The 16,438-nt window shown below is 37.4% G+C and overlaps 2 protein-coding genes across 4 annotated transcripts in view; one reads left to right on the forward strand and one right to left on the reverse strand.

The window, feature by feature from the left end:
* CENPF (centromere protein F) overlaps nucleotides 1-10,737 on the forward strand; it is a 44,414-nt gene extending 33,677 nt beyond the window's left edge. For all 3 annotated transcript variants that reach the window (XM_072856935.1, XM_072856936.1, XM_072856937.1), the window contains 7 exons: nucleotides 191-343; nucleotides 1,426-1,602; nucleotides 2,342-2,503; nucleotides 4,161-4,347; nucleotides 5,051-5,491; nucleotides 7,538-7,731; nucleotides 10,247-10,737. In XM_072856935.1, coding sequence (XP_072713036.1) covers nucleotides 191-343; nucleotides 1,426-1,602; nucleotides 2,342-2,503; nucleotides 4,161-4,347; nucleotides 5,051-5,491; nucleotides 7,538-7,731; nucleotides 10,247-10,456 — 1,524 coding nt within the window. In that variant the 3' untranslated portion in view covers nucleotides 10,457-10,737. The remainder of the gene's footprint in view (nucleotides 1-190; nucleotides 344-1,425; nucleotides 1,603-2,341; nucleotides 2,504-4,160; nucleotides 4,348-5,050; nucleotides 5,492-7,537; nucleotides 7,732-10,246) is intronic.
* Nucleotides 10,738-13,488: 2,751 nt separating this feature from the next.
* Nucleotides 13,489-16,438, reverse strand: part of LOC140649901 (spermatogenesis-associated protein 7 homolog) — a 39,038-nt gene continuing 36,088 nt past the window's right edge. Inside the window, exon 10 of the mRNA XM_072857737.1 lies at nucleotides 13,489-13,653. Within this exon, the coding sequence (XP_072713838.1) occupies nucleotides 13,489-13,653 (165 nt within the window). The remainder of the gene's footprint in view (nucleotides 13,654-16,438) is intronic.

Raw genomic sequence — 16,438 nt, forward strand, 5'->3', positions numbered from 1 at the left:
GCTCAAAAGAAAGTGAAACAATTAGACACTTGATGTGAAAACAGCATTAGCCTGTTGTGACTCTTGCTTGGAGTTGGAACAGCTATAGGAATAAAATAACCCATCTTAAAAACGGCTTGTTGGATGTAAGAAAATTGTTTGGACGTCATGACACATGTATTAAAAGTAATTCTGGAAAATTTAATTTCAGGTAAATGAACTGACTGAAAGTTGTACTGAGCTGCAAGTCAAGCTAAGTGATACTGAACAGAAGATTTCCAAATTACAGGAAGAATTTACCACAGAAAGAAACAAGCTTGCTGAAGAAATACAACTTATTCAAGAACATTCAGAAAAGAACAAAGTTAGTTACTCTGTAGTATTTCTGTGTTCAAGGCCAGATGCTGAAGTACAGTAAATGTGTGGAGGTTGGTCAAGGGAGCTACGCTAATGTACCGTATCAGAGGTTCTTGCTTCTAAATTTACAAAAATTTAATGTTCTCTTCTGAGATGGAATGATTAGTTAGTAGTTTTTCCTCCTTCCTTCTATCAAAACTATGTTTTCTTGGTGTAAAGGCCACAGGTGAATATCTAGAAATCTTTCAGTATCAAGAAACTGTCTCTACTACAGGCATTCAATCATCAGACTGAGGATGGTAGATAAAAAATGTAACACTTCTCAAGTTTGTTTTAAAACTAAATTACTTTCAGTGTTTCAGTAGTGTTAAAGTACTTTCAGGATAAAGTCAAGGAAGAAACAGTTTTAGAGTCTTTATTTTGTTCATATTTAATTCTTAGAGGCTGTTTTACCATCTATATGACTGTAGGTCTTATTTGTGAACAATATGATGTGTTTAAACCAGCTTAAGTGGTCTTCTGACCTACTAATAATATTTATAAATTTTTATAACCAGGGGCTTCTTTCTGTTGTGGCATTGAGGATTTTGAGTGGGAAAAGAAAAAAGATTTCTGCAACTTTCAGAAATCCTGTATGGAAATGCAGGCCAGCTGTCCAAAAAGTACAGTTATAAAAGTGGATCAAAATGAAAATGCTTAGAAAGTTTTGTCATCTTAAAGAGGGTGAGGAAAGTGACCCGTAACCTCTCAAGTCGCTCTTGGAGGGAAAAATGTTTGGAGACGTTAAGCTTTGATTTTTGGCAGTGCTGCTTGATTTAATGGTGTTGGCAAACTTGCACTTGGTGTACCCCTCAGATTGCAATGTTTCTTTTTAGAAGACCCTCCTTTGCCTCCTATCCTGCCTTTTGTGTTCAGATGTTCCATTCTTTGATTACAGTGTGTTTAGCCACTGTTAAGTACTTTTTTCCTACCAAGTTGTTTTTGGAAATTCAAATACATTTCAGATGTAAAGTCAAATAGTTTAATGGGTCAACTATTCTCTATTGAGAAAACTTTAAATATCAAAGAATGTGCTATTACTGTTTACAGATTCAGCTGCATCTAACTATGTCAGAAAAAAATGAACTGACTAAGAGTTTGGAGATGGTCCAGAAAGAACTACAAGAAAAAGAAAGTGAAATGAAAAGAGAAATATTGGAATACAAAGACAGACTACTTCAAGCAGAGAAAGAACATCAGGATGCTCTGACAGAAGCAAACCGAAAGGTAAATTGGAAAATGGGAAGAATGGTGCTGTGAGTTTTTAATTAAATTCTATGTATCTCACAAAATTTTGCTGATCCTATTGCAAAAGAAACTGTTAACAATATTTCTGAACTCTCTATAACTTGGAATTCAGTAAGTGCTAAATTAACTTTTTTCCATATAGCAAGCAGTGAAAGGTGAATTTACCTGGAACTTAGTAAGTGTTAAGTGTATTTTTATCTGGGACTATACATTTGAAAAAGGGAAAGCAACAGTATGTTTTAGTCCAGGAAATGGTTGTTTTGGTAGGAATGGGGAAGAAAGATTAACCGCTTTACGATATAAGGGCAAATTTGTTGGAAATGCATTTGCCAGCCATAAGGTATACAAAGAGCCATCATCTTTTCTGCAGAAATACCTGTCTATGAATATGTACTTGAGGCCAGTAGGATGCAGGCAAACAATTTACTATAATTATTTCTTAATAGTTTTCATTCTTGTGAATATAAAGTAAATTTAAGAGCAAGTTATAGTAAAATATAAGGGCTTTCTAATGGCAGACTTCTTAGAGGCAAGATTCTGGTATTCAAAATGCATACTTGAGACAAACTGTTCTTTCAGTTTTAAACTCCTTAAAACATAACAAGCAAATTTGCTGTGCAATTCCTGTGGGCTGTGATATGCTCTTAAGTACATCTTTAAAATACAACTCAATGTCCTTTTCAGTATCATAGTAATTAGGCACATTTTCTTTCTCTAGAATGAAGTAGAAATTGAGGCCTGTCAAGGTAAGATGAATTCGCTTGAGCACTTCATCAGCTCACAAAAATTGGAAATTGAGCATTTGAAGTCAAGTAAAGAACAACTAAATAATTCCCTTAAAGAAGCTAATCAAACCTTAGGAGAACTCCTAAAAACTAAGGTAAGAAAAAAATATGTAAGCATTGCCAACTACATGAGGCCCAAGGCACCGTGTAGTAAAATAAATGTAGGATTGGGAACCAGTGCTCCAGAGCTTTGGCTTGACTTTGATACAGCCTTTGCTTCACTAATTAGAATATAGAGCATGGAGGAAACTTTGTTACTATTGAACTATATTAGAAAAATTCTGTTACGTATGCCATGACTGAGATCACCTAGAATTGGTTTATGTGACACTAAACACAGCAGTCTATTGTCTACACTGAACATTGCAACTGGGTTATAATGTGGTTAGAATACACTCAAAGAAACTTTGCAGTGCCTCTATTTTCTGTTTGTGAATTACTTTGACGATAAAAGATACCGTGTTCTGTCTTAAGCATTAGTCTCGATACATTGCTCTTGATTCTTGAGAGTTTATCAATTCCATTTTATATAGAATTCTCATTACAGTTATTAACTAGTGTAATTCTCTAAATGAAGAACTGTTCTCAGTGATGTTAGAATATAAACTCCACGTGCTGTGAACAACTGATAGCTGGGAACAGTTCTAGATGTACTTGGTTTGCTTTCTGGTAGTACAGGTGAAGTTTAACTGTCCATATAACTGAATTTGTGTTAATTTCCCCTGCATTTTTCTTCTCATCTACCTTCCTCTCCCCCCCGCTTCTGTCTGTGATTTATTGCTGCCTCCAACTCTGTACTCCTGCTTCAGGAATGAGTCTCTCTCTAAATGCACTCTTGAAGAAACATAATTCAATTTACTTGCATGTAAACACTGAATTGCAATACATTCATCTTGCCTAACAGTTCTTTCTTCTATAGGGCCCTCCACTGTGGTGTTAATTTGTTTACTACCAGCAGTCCAATGATACAGTACTATGGGATATGTGCCAGTGACAGAAAGCAGTACCTATCGTAGCATAAATGTAGAATACAAGGATTCCAGGTGTGCTCACTGTAGTATTTGCACACAGGTTGATACCAGACCAGATGAGCAGGGAGCAACCCAGGAGAGTTGAAGTGGGTGGAAAGGAATGATCTGCTGCTGCTCAGAATAGTATTTTTGAGCTGGAATTTAGAGTGAAAAGCAGGCCTTGGGTTCTTGTATCTTGCCTCTGTATCTCTAGTATCTTGCCTCTGTGGTAATAAGATGCATTAGGGACAAAAAGAAGAATAAAGGAGACCCAGACTAGGAGAGAGCACTTTAAAATTTAGCATATTGGTTTGAAATCTGTTACCTGGAAAGCAGCACTTTCTTATGCTGTGTCAATGAAGTGGTAACAGGTAGAAAAAGGACTGCCTCAGAGTTAATACAGCTTTCTGATAGGCAGGATGCCAGTTTTGACATCGGTAATCTGAACATTCATAATTTGTTGGTATACCTGAAGAGAATAAGTCTCCCTTATTGGTATTTGATTTCCTGTTTTTCTGCTGAGTTAATCACCTGTATGTACCTGTCTAGTAAGAGGACTTTCATGTTTCCTGCAGTAAAGGAGCTGCTATAACAAGGTTGTACGGAAACAAGCAAACAAGTATACATTACAACCATGCTCTACAGCTAATATTGCATAACAGTTGAGCTTCCATTTGACATTGTAACGTTTAAATGGAAGAAATATGTTTCTGGTGTAATAACTACATTTCTTATTTTGTAGGCTGATAATGTTAACATTATAGTTCAACTGAAGAAGGAAAATGAATTTGCCCACAGTAAAGTGCAGCTGTGGATGAAATCCTGTAAGCAGATGGAACAGGAAAAGGAAATGTTGCAGAAACAACTAGTTGAACGTGATGAACTATTAAGGAAGAAAAATCTAACTATGTCAAAGTATAAGAAAGAAGGTAACTGAATCTAGATTCAATCTTAATGCTTTCTTAGCAGTGCATTAGTTTGTAAAACTTTCTTTTTCCGTAAAATGTCCATTTGTATATACAGCTGTAATACAGAGCATGATTCTTAACTAGCATTAAAAAGTACGACTGCAAATATGTCAAACACTTTCAAAATCTAGTTAATCTTCTTCCTTTTAAAGTATCAGAGCCAACTCTGGATTATTAATATATATTTTTAATATTACATTTTTGTGGTTAAAAGTGACTTAAGGAAGAAGGGGAGTGTTTTTCTTAATAACTAAAGTTCCTGTACAAGTTCTATCATTTTCCAGCAAGCTTTCCCCTCTGATTCTCATGCTTTGTTCTTTATATTTTGGGTCATCTCATGAGATTCACTGTATTGTAAATGATACTTAAAGAAAGTTAGGGGCACAAACTTGAGTGTTTGGAAGTTACAAAATGACAGGGAAAATGTTTGCCCATGCACTGTTCAAGGATTCTTTTCAAATTTTGCATGTTTGTTCTCTATTTAGCAAATACATTATTATGTGTAACATTACTGATTGTTATACACCGTCACTTATTTTTTTAATAGTTGCACAGTTATAGAACATGTGTAATTAACTAAAAGATGTGTGACCATTGCATTATAAATGCTTGTATATGCATTTTCGATGTCAGTTATATGAATAATGATATTTTGCTTTGAAAGGTGCTGATGAGAATGCCAATACAGAAGAAATTAAGTTAAAACTGGAAGAATTACAGGAATCTACAGAAGTGAAAACCAGAGAAGCAAATGAGAACTTGGAGAAATACTGCTCTCTAATTGTTAAATATTATAAACTAGAGGAAGCAAATGAGATGCTAAAAACACAAGTCAGTTTGTTGAGTGCTCAGCTGAAACAGCCAACAAGTGATGCTGTCAGCACTCCTTTGCTGAATTCGGATAACTCGTTAACAGTGAGAAATCAGTCTGTCAAAGAGATGAGGTCAGATGAAGATACTACTAAGCTTTCAAGTAAAAGGCAGAGATACGAAGACAGCAGGAAAGATAATGGAGAACCAAGATCCCCTCTGCCAGAGACTTCATCCAAGAAAAAAAGGAAGGATGGTATCTGTCAAAATCTGCTGGGTCAGGAGAACACAGACGGTGAGCCAGATGGGCTTCCAGAAGTAGTGAAAAAAGCTATTTATGGTGTTTTATAAAGGCAAACATTCTCTGAGCATAGCAGGCGTTTTTTTTCTCTTTTGTTTTGCTGAATTAGTTTTACTCTGGGTGAGTAGGTGACTATGCAAACATCTTTGGTGACAATGATGGAAGGTGAAAGTAGTCAATGGGAGATGTGCCAGTTAGTGCCAAGTTAGTGTTTGTGGAGCTGTGGTGTTAGACCAGCATAATATGTTTATGTTGGTTTAATAACTACTGTTCTGATAAGAGTTAAATGGTCCTGGCAGTCACAACTTTGTAGTTTCTCGTGATGCATGTATTAGAGGCTAAGCATATGATATGTAACAGCAACAAAGTTTTGCTGACAGAAGACTTGCTCTAGTCATTTAAAAACATTATTTGAACTATTCACTGAAACTACAGGAGAATAGATGTGGAGTGAATCTAATCTTAAAGGCCACAAGATTGGAGCGCTAGAGTACCATGCTGTGATGGAGTCATGTTTGCTCCCTCCATAGCCCCACAGTTCCTTCAGTATTACTCTTTACGAGGTCAAAGAGGCAGTTAGCAGCTGTGCAGGATCTGACTGGCAAGTGGTTGGTGGTGAGGGCTGCAGGGGGACTCTGAGGAAGGAGGTCAGGGCTGCCCTGTGCCGGACATGGTTGGGTCCAGCTGGCTCCAAGGGACAAAACCATGCACCAGAACGGAACCAGTCAGAGGTGTTTGTCGAGTCTCTGAAATTGTAAGAAAGGGCAGTAAATGCTGTGATGAAGGAAAAACAATGCCAGGGCTGGAGGGACAGCAGTAATGCTGAAGCAAAGTATCCTGCTGAGCAGGACATGGGGCTGAGGAGGGTGGTGGTGTCCTGAGCAGAGCAGGAGCTGGGGTGAGGCCCAAGGGGGGCTGAGAGGAGACTGAGGAGGAGGTATGACCCCAGAAGGGACTACAGCCAGTGGGTTCCTCTATGCCTGAGCAATTGAGTTAAAAACAAGGAGCAGCATCTGACCCCCATCTCCTGTGCTCCCATTACTTCACTGAAGGTGTAGCATGCGGTGAGGCAATTGGAGACCAGAAACTGGGGAGGAGAGGTGTCTGGAGGGAAGCCAAGGTGTTTTCCCCAAGTGTTTGCTTATTTGTGTGCTTTTATTTCTTTCAATACCAGGATCAGTAATTGAAAGTGTGTTAACTGGCAATACATTTAATCGATTAAAATTCCCTGAGTTGAAACTGTCTTGTCCACAGCAGTAATATATTAACATCTTCATGAGAGTTCAGTTTCATTCTGCTATGAATGCAGTGAAATTGGGTAGCCTGATATTCCATATAAGGGTTCACTGTAGCAGAAAGTAACTGAGAAGATTGCACAAATCAGGGCTTGAAAAATATATTGTACATTCAACTACCTATTAAGTACCCCTTTATAATAAATGCAATTGCAATCATTAAAGGACAAGCCATAGAGATACTGAATCGCCTCAACTTCAGCCATCACTCCCAGAAGTCAGGATTTCTAAGTCTACACATTATTTGCATTTCATTTTCTTACCAGCATTATGATGTTTCTGGAAATACACCTGTTCTGAGGACGTGTGCCAGTTAATGTTTGACTTCTAGGCTAAATAGAGAGATAACAGACAATCTATAACACTATACGCAGAGAAAAATAAGAAAAATCAAGAATATCATGTCACGGTATTGTGTTCTGATTGAATTCTAGTAAAACCAGTATGTTTCCAGACTGAAATTATTCTCCAGATAATAATGTACCTGTAAAGAAAAAGACCAAACACTTGTTTGAAAAACTTTGCTATAGAATTACTGTTGTACGTTGTCGCCGTTTCCAGGGCTTGCATATGAATTTTGGAATACACAAGATCTGTTCAGCAATCTTCTTGATCCATTTTCTTCAATAGAACAAATTATTTATTTTAATCAGCTATTTTTATCCCCGATGCGAAAAAAGGGAAGATCCATTTGACAAAATGTAACTTATTTAGCTGTTTTTAATAGAAGCTCTTTATTTTTCAGGGTTTGCTGATATCCCCACTGGAAAGGTTAGCCCTTACATTTTACGTAGAACAACCCTAAATCTAAGAACAAGTCCCCATCTGTCTTCCCCAAGTGAGAAATTGCCTTTGCCTACACAAGATGTACAAAAATGCGGACCAGATAATCTTGGTGAGCGCTCCTGTTGGACACCTGGTGGCAGCAAACCACAAAAGGTAACTTTAAAAAAATGTATTTGGGTATGAAAGCCGTGGGGAAAACTAATACATTCACTAAATGTATTCATCTTGCCAAGTAAGTTTGAGGACATATCATCATTCTTCACATTTCTCAGCAATACAGTGAAGATAAGGTCATAAATACTGAATTGCTAAAACACGACAGAGGTCTTGACCATGCTAGCAATATGCAAATTGTTCCTGTGATGTAATTTGTGACTGCATAGGGAAACCCATTGAGAAAAGTAAATTAAATACAGGTATATTTTCAATTTCTTATAATGGATATTAGAGAGCAGATATTCCTTTTATTGTGGTTTCTTAAGTTTCAGAAAAAGTAAACAGCAAAAGAATTAACCTCAGGGAGTCTGAGTTGAGGCTTAAAGTTTTCTGCTAACAATTTTTCTTGGATTTCCAAATTTGAGGTGCTATAAAATAACTACAGATATTTGAGAGGCTGTTAAACATGTAAATAGGCAACATTTAGATGGTAAAGACACTAGACTTTAATGTTAGCATTTACCAGATTTTAAGGTTATCAAACCAAATAAATACTACAGAGTTAGGTTTTGAAAGCTGCATTTTATTTTAAAAAGTTTAGTAACAGTTTATATTAACTTTGCAAGTGTTTTCAGTAATATGACACACTGCTGAATGTTTCACAGTACACCAGAATAAGGCGTTCTTTCTAAGCTGATGCAAATGCTTTGCAGATTATAGAAAAATGTTCCAGCTTTAGGACAGAAATAAACCTTTTATTGTCTGAAATCTCCAAAGTTTTTAACCATGCTATCTCAAGCTGAGCAATAAGAGAATAGTTGTTATATATTGGTACTTCTTTACATGAAGGCTACACAGAAATATGCCAGCAGATAAAAATTCTTCCAGTTTGCCAGTTTACACAAAAGCATCCTCTTGGCAATCAGTGGAGCCAAAAGTGAAGCCATAAAGCAAAGAGTACAACTTTTGGTTTTTGCTATTTGGGGTTTTTTTTTAAATGCAGTGATTTTGTGTTAGCACATAAAGTATGTTGGCAAGATATCAAAAGTAAGTAAAGGCAAGAGACACATAGTTTAGTGGATGTATAGGTTTTGAGGCCAGAAAGCACCATTGGGAAGATGAGTCAGATCAGAGCCATCATTTGTTTAGAGCTATAGCAATAAGAAATCTGTATTTTGAAGTGAGAGTGAATCCACTGAATTCGTGCATGTTGTTTCAAGGGTTAATTACCCTACTTGCCAAAATTTGCTGCTGCTTACAGACATTGCCTGGAGGTCTGTGTTTTATTACTGTTTCATTAAGTGATGCCAATAAATTTTTTTTACACTCATTTATGCATGTTTTCCTGTAACTTTAGAAACAAATGGAGGGTCTTGCTTGTAAAGAAACTCAGTAGTGCAAAAAAGAAGCAAGCCTTGGCAGCAGAAAGTTGTGTAGTAATCACCTGCCAGCATGGTGTAAGCTTGTTGTAGGCTCTCACTGACCATAGTCAAGGTTACAGCAAATAACAAGTAATCAGTAATAAATTGTTTTTAACTTAACTGGGGGAGGGATTTCCCAAACAGTCCTCCTCTTTGCCTAAGCTTGTATTGTCTAGGTCTAAGGACAGGCTACTCCTTAATTTCTCCTATGTAGTTGAAGGTAAGATTTCAGGGTTGTCTTTTCCCCCCCAGTGTAAATATGCGGAAGTCATCAGTTCCAGGAATTTGTGCCCTTCTCTCTTGGACATTGCTGGATATATGTGTTTGTTTTATTTCAAGATGATGTACATCTGTGAATTTCTGGAGGAATTGTTCACAATATCGTATCATCATTTGTTGAAGCCATCAAAACATGTTGTTTCATGCTTTATATTAATACAGTAAACGGTGTGTCTTATTTTAAAAGTGAAATAAGCCTTTTTTCCTTCTCTTTGACAGGTACTTATGTACTTCATTTCAGACACCCAGTTTCAAACTGTTGCAAATTTCTCATGGTGTTTAAAATGTGCCCTGTCATTTTCATACGCAAATTTATTCACTTTCCTATGTGAATTTAATGTAGAATTTAAATTGAGTGCTTTGACTGCACAGCAGTTAAAATGTGAAAGCAGTGGTTTCTGTCCAGATGTCAGCAAAAAGTGACAACTGTGTTTTATGTTTGCAGAATATGTACAGGAAAAATGAAATACAGATCTCGGTACACAATACCTGGTACCTTAGTAAACAGATTAAGAGTACTGTCTTCTGTTCCTGGTTTAGCTTTTTTCTGCTCCTAGCAAATAGCTTGCCAGCTGTGTAGCAGATATTCCATCTTACACGACAGCAAAATGATTGATATAAAGTCTCACTGTATTGTATATTCAAAGTGATAAACGTCTTCAAAATATTTTTTCTGTTTTCAATATATATGTATATGTTTTCTGCAAATTCCTGATATTTAGTCTTCTGCAGTGAGTCTTTTGACCTACTGCAGAAAGCTAATAATGGTTTTCCATTACCAGTAAACCAGGACATTTTTGTTTGTGTTACAGGTAAATGATGAACAGCAGTCCCAAGCAGTAACAGCTTTTCCACCAATGAAATCTACTTCAAGGTCACCACTTTGCCCGTATAAGCAATCCACAAAAACTGTCTCTGATAATACTAGGCAGAGTCATATGATGCACAAAGCCAAGAATTCTCTAAATGAACAGGGACTACCTGAACAAGATGAGCAAAAAGAAAATTGTAGGGTGCAGTAAATCTGTGTGGACTTAATCACAACTCGGAATAACTGACGATCAAAAACCAGTTTGTGAAATAAATATCAGAACTATATGGAGGGCACCATTTTCTCTTATCCAATGATTAATGATATATGGGTTCTGCAGAGCTTGTTCTGGAATATTTACTAATACCAATAGTTACTCAAACTTGTGGAATGATAATGAAGGAACAGATATAATGGATCTTCTGTAGAATTTTCTGTAAATAATTCCTCATAAATGTGTTTAAAAAATTAAACCATGGAAAAAGTGGATTACATGTTGCCATGTAGTTCATTGTTGCCATTTTTTCTATATACCAAAGGTTGATTTACAAATGGAAACTAAACTCACCTAAGTATGCCTAAAAATATTAGGTTCCAGGAAAAATGAGGCAAACACTACTGGATGATTCCAATAGTGTAAGTGCAAAACCAAATATAAAACCAGATATAAGCTGCATCCAGTGCACAGGTCCAGTGTGCTGTGTCTTGGTATCCCTTCTTCCAGACGGAATAACATTGTGCAAGGTGGGGTGAGACCTGCTCCAAACAAACCCAGGGAGGACTGTCTGTTTTCCCTGAAACTAAGCATCTGCCAATCTATCTTTGTACTTCCCAGTATGCACTGGCTTGGACCATAGCTAAAGGTCTTACAACATTAATCTTCACCTCTGCAAAATGGCCCCTGGCCAGCCAGTAATCCTCAGCAAGCTGGGAGTGGGCACTATGTACCTGGTCAGAAAGGACACCATAGCAACTGTGCTCGCTCTACCAGTAACGGCTGCCTGCTGATTCTCTGCAGGTCATCCTTCACCCTGCCAATGCTTGGCCTCAAATGTGTCACTTCATATGAAAATCATTGCAGACTTGTACCTGATGTAATGAAAATGGATGTGTTGGAGAAATGGTCAGGTGTCAAGAAATACCTGCATAGAATGCCCTGAGTTAGCCTCTTTTCATTCAAGAAAAATCCTATTTGAGATTCCAGAAGAAGGTAACTCACCTGGAAATAGTATTTAAGATTCTGGTATCATCAATATAAGAAAATAACTCCATCTAGTTCATGACAGTGTGCTTGAATTTAGGATGATTCATTACAAATAAGCTCACCACAACACGCTTGTACTTGTGGATTTCAAAGGTCTAATTGGGCTTGCTCAGTAGCTCAGAGCAATTCTGTGCAAGAGAAAAGGGTGACATCAACTCAATCAGTCGTTATCAAACTGAACAGAAGTTACTTTCCAATACTTCATATTGCTTATTCTTGCCTACCCAGACCAGGTATTAGGAAAATCAAGCTCCTGTACATGAGCGGTAGTGCCCTAAGACTCCAAACTGCACAGCAGAGAGGCATTTTCATGTTATTCTTCTATCAGGAAGGTATTGTTTTTCCTTTCAACAAAGTGGGTAATAATGTTTTCTACTCCTTAAGACTGACTCCTTAACTTAACATAAAAGACAATACTTTTGTTCCAAGCTGAACTTTCAAAGTATAACAATTGCTTCTCTAATGATACAGAGATAAGATTCTACTTGAAGTTGAGTTAGTTTTACACTCACAGCAGAGTGTTTTTCTCTACTTACATATACATACACACCATTATTCTGCCTTGCTTGCAGCATTGTCCATTAGAACACAGTTTATGAGAACAAATAATCTACTCATCAGTCTAACTGAAAGACCTTTAAAGAAATTCAGCATTTGTCTCAAGTCTTAACAGAATAACACAAACCAAAATATTCCATATAGTTCAAACAAACAAAAACTTTATATATGGGCTATCCTTCAGTAACTAGATACACCTATGGTTGGGGTCAGATCAGTAGACCTTGTGGCTTTTTCTTAAACATCTCTAGTTGTTTGTTAACTTAAGTATTAGGTAATTAAAATAATCCTTGTGGCACTATGCCTAGAGGCATCTTCCAGGGAGACTGAGAGGCCTGTCTTAACGGATGCATTTTGATTGCTTCATCTTCTGTCAGTATACCAACAAAGCTGCTCATAAAAGTTAAATTATTTTAGATAAGGTTTTGTAGCTTCAAATTATTTAGGGATCATGTGTGGAATTGTAGCAATTTAAAAAAAAAAATTAACTCTCTTGAGGTAGAAGCATGGGTGTGAAAACACATTGGTAGCAGACAATAGAAAAAAAACCAAAAACAAAACTGGTGTGTTTTATTTATCCCAATCATTGTTTTTCTATTTTAATCTGATGCCTTGAAAAGTGTCCCACTTGGAGAAGGGGGTGGAAAAAAACATCTATCTCTAGAAAGCTGTCTAATCTTAACCAGACAAATTTAAACAACTATGTTATAATGAAATAAGTAAATATCATCACTAAAAGAAAGGATTGAGGCTTTAGTAATTGCATATTTTCCAACTGGGCCATGCTTGTATTTTATAAGCCTTTAGATTTGGTAAGTGTGAAACGTTTGCATTTTGAAAGATTACAATGCCTGTTATTTTTCACTAACTAGTATGTATTGTAGTACTAGCTAATCTTAGCTTTTTGGCATATGAGCTAATATAGGTTAAGATTTTCAAGAGATCTTTCAAGAGATTCAAGTTACTTAGATTAATACCTAAATTGCTTGAAAATGAGACTTAATATTCTACATCCTGTTGCAAACTGATGAGACTTCAGGTCACAATTCATGTAGGGTTTTGAAAGCTGTATCGAAAACTTAATTTCCAACGTATCTGTAAATCAAGCGTGCAGTAGGAAAAAAAAAAAGCCTCATCAGAATTCCTAGTAAGAGGATTGCATAGGATGTGTTTTGTCAGTGTCAGCTATCTGTAATGAATGAAAGGACACTTGTGTCTGGCTTTCTATTCTGATTGTGAAAGTCCCTGTAAAAACGCCGTCTTTGGTGCTCTGGTATTGTTCTTAGTTTGTTAACCTGATTGTTGCCATAGTGATACTGTGTTATGTCACAGGAAGATGCATTAGCTGGATCTCTTCTTCATTTTCCTGTTTGCCCAAGGTTTACACTGCAATTGAGGTAAAATCTAGTTTGCTGTCCTAACTAACTTTGAATGCTCTCTGAAATGCCCAAAGTTGTAGGTGAAAAGCATGTTGCAGGAAAGCTGGCATCCTTTTGCTGTGTGCCCTTACAGCTGGTGGAAAGCTCTGGTTGGTTTGTGATGTTCAGCTCTTTCTTCAGGCTTTGAACTATTCTTCTTCTTTTTACCTAGTATTGAAAGGAAAACATAAAAGGAGATTTGTTTGGCTGCTGGTCTTCCAGGATTATTATTAAGGGCCAAGGTGTGAATTGATCTCTCATATGTCAGAATCTAAAATGCTCCCAGGTCAGATCCTGCCCTGACTTCTAGCAGCCGACTCAGCTGCAGAGATCCTCAGGACCTCCCCAAGCCTTGCGTGTAGGAACCGCACAGAAATGGCAGGCCTGAGACAGCCCTGCGCTTCCCATGACATAGCCACAGTCTAATCAACTACCATTTGGGTAGAGTTTGTACAAATTTGTAAAAAATTAATTCTTAGTAGGAGAAATGCCATTTATTGAACATGGGCCTGTGCTGCTTTCTCAAGCATCAGCTTCCAGAAGATGCGCTGCATTGCATTGCCGTTCCACTCTTGGGCACAGTGCTGCCATTGCTCACGTTTGTTGGCTCACAGCAGGATCACTTGGAAGAGGCTGACAGTCCAGTAATGGACTGGTAGGAGGGAAGGATGGAGCTGAAAGAAGAAACACGTTCTTGCTCTCCAGCTTACTAATTTTGTTGATGTGCCCTACAATCGATGCAAATTAATATACTTTAAACAGAGGAAGAAAAATACCAGCTGGAGCTGTGGTGAATCCAAAATCTGTCTAGTTTCAGGCATGCGTATTGGACAATAATCCTGTAGTGCCCTAAAACCTTGAAGGCGATGACAGAGAAAAGTGCAACACGCATCTAATGGGGATTTTCTTTGTATTATACGTTGCATGTGAGCTCGTTTTAGACGGGGAAACATAGCTGAACAATGTAAACACTCTGTACAGTAGCGAAAGTAGTGTCACTCCTAGCCCGGGTGCCACCTCTGTAGTGAGAACACTGAATTTGTCCCAGAACTGGTTTCAGCTGCCTGATCCTTGTTCCTGCTGTTTGAAATTTCAGCTGTCTAATCCTTAAAATGACTCCATCTCCCTCTGCTTTTGCCACCTTATCCTGAATAACCACAAATTATGATAAGGCTGTCAGTAATTTTCTGTAGAAAACAGTAATTGAAAATGGCTGCTTGAACTTTTTAAAGATGTTGACAACTGAATACATGGTGAACTACTGTGAAAGCAGATTGCAATACCAGTATTCAAAAGCAATGTTGTGGATTTGCTTAAAATATGGACTAGTGTATCTGTAGGTCCAGTGACAGGAGACAGGCTTATCTCCTCTGTTATATATATGTGTGTGTGTGCGCGCATATTCTCTGACAGACCCAAGCACTTATTTCAGCATAGAGTTCAGAAACTATATGAAACTTAGAAAAACGACGTAGCTATAAAATAGCTAAATCTGCTTAGCTTTTTGCATTGTTTTATTTGTCTCCTGGAAGCTTTTTTAACAGCAGACAAATCATGATCTCTATTCACAATTCAGCTGTTCAAATACTTAGGTGAATGCACTGGTGATTGATGGGTGCACAGAAAAATCAGCAGCTTTCTGTACTTTGCCTTTCTGCTACTGTGCTTCATAAATTAAACAGATGAAAGCTTAGTGAGAATCTGCTGTCAGTACTGGATGGTGTTTCAGGGTTCCTTTATTTAGAAGGCCTGCTAAGTACCACATGAAATACAGTGTAAATAGATCTGATATTGTGAAGGAAGATTGCATTTTTCACCAAGTCTGTGTATCCACATCAGATTACTGATTTTTTTGAGAGGCAAAACAGGGGAGTGAGAAATTATTAATTGTGGTTGGGGACTTTTGTGGTTGGGTTGATTTTTTTCACTATAGAGGAAGAGAAATGTTCTGTATTCTTTTGACCCCATGCTGACAAATAATCTAAGTACTCTTGTTGATTTTTAAATATATGTGTGGCTTTAGTCATTCTCTGGCACTGAGTGACTGAAGATTTTGGTTTTCCTGAGGAACACAGTTTGGATCCTTTTTAATTAACTTAGATTCAGATCATGGAGGCTAAAAGTAGTAATGGAGATTACTGATACTTCATCCTTTTGGATTTTTTTCTTGTCAATTTCTTGTGAGCAATTACAAAAGGAAAGAACCTGGTCTGTGATTTCCAGATCTCCTACTTGCTTAACTCCTTGTTTAACTTGGTTAGCTGCTCTTCTACCTCTTTTTTTATTTAAGTACTTGGTGTCTGGCTCCCTGATACTACGCTCAGATCAACAAGTCTTCTGCTGAGACAGGCTGTTACATGTGGAAGTATTGGTTTATATCAAAGAGTCTAAATAACAATCTCTTATTAACTGCACATACCCTTAAATGGTGCTTTTAGTATGAATGGGAAGGGTACCATATGATGGGCTTGTTCAGGTGTCTCAATCCCCACTGCTGGCTTCTTTGACACAGCAGCATGCTGCCTGTGTTGTAAGCATCATTTTAATGTGCTAAAATGACATGGAAAAAATGGAAGGTTAGTGAATCAACTGCAGGAAAGAGAATATAGCCTGGAAAGTTCTGCCAGAGCTTCCAAAATGTACATAGGTTCATGGCTAGAGTTCACACTGTTGGGCTACAGCTCAGAACTAAAAGGTGGGCAAACTAAAGTCTTGTCTTTGCTCTAATGCTGACACTTTGAAAAAACACCCAGTCAACCTAACCCGTCGTAGGACTGGCACTGGAAGAGCCCATACCATGTGAACTGGTAAAGGGTTGCACAGGTCTAACAAAGGATGCTGTGGACAGAGCAAACTTTAATGAAGATTTCTCCCCCACTTGTTTCTTATTCCATAACTCTTCACCAGCAGAGGAAAGTGTGAGAATACAATCTTTTTAAAGTCAAGTCTCCCG

This window comes from Ciconia boyciana, chromosome 3, assembly GCF_034638445.1.
Source record: "Ciconia boyciana chromosome 3, ASM3463844v1, whole genome shotgun sequence".
NCBI classification, from domain to species: Eukaryota; Metazoa; Chordata; class Aves; order Ciconiiformes; family Ciconiidae; genus Ciconia; species Ciconia boyciana.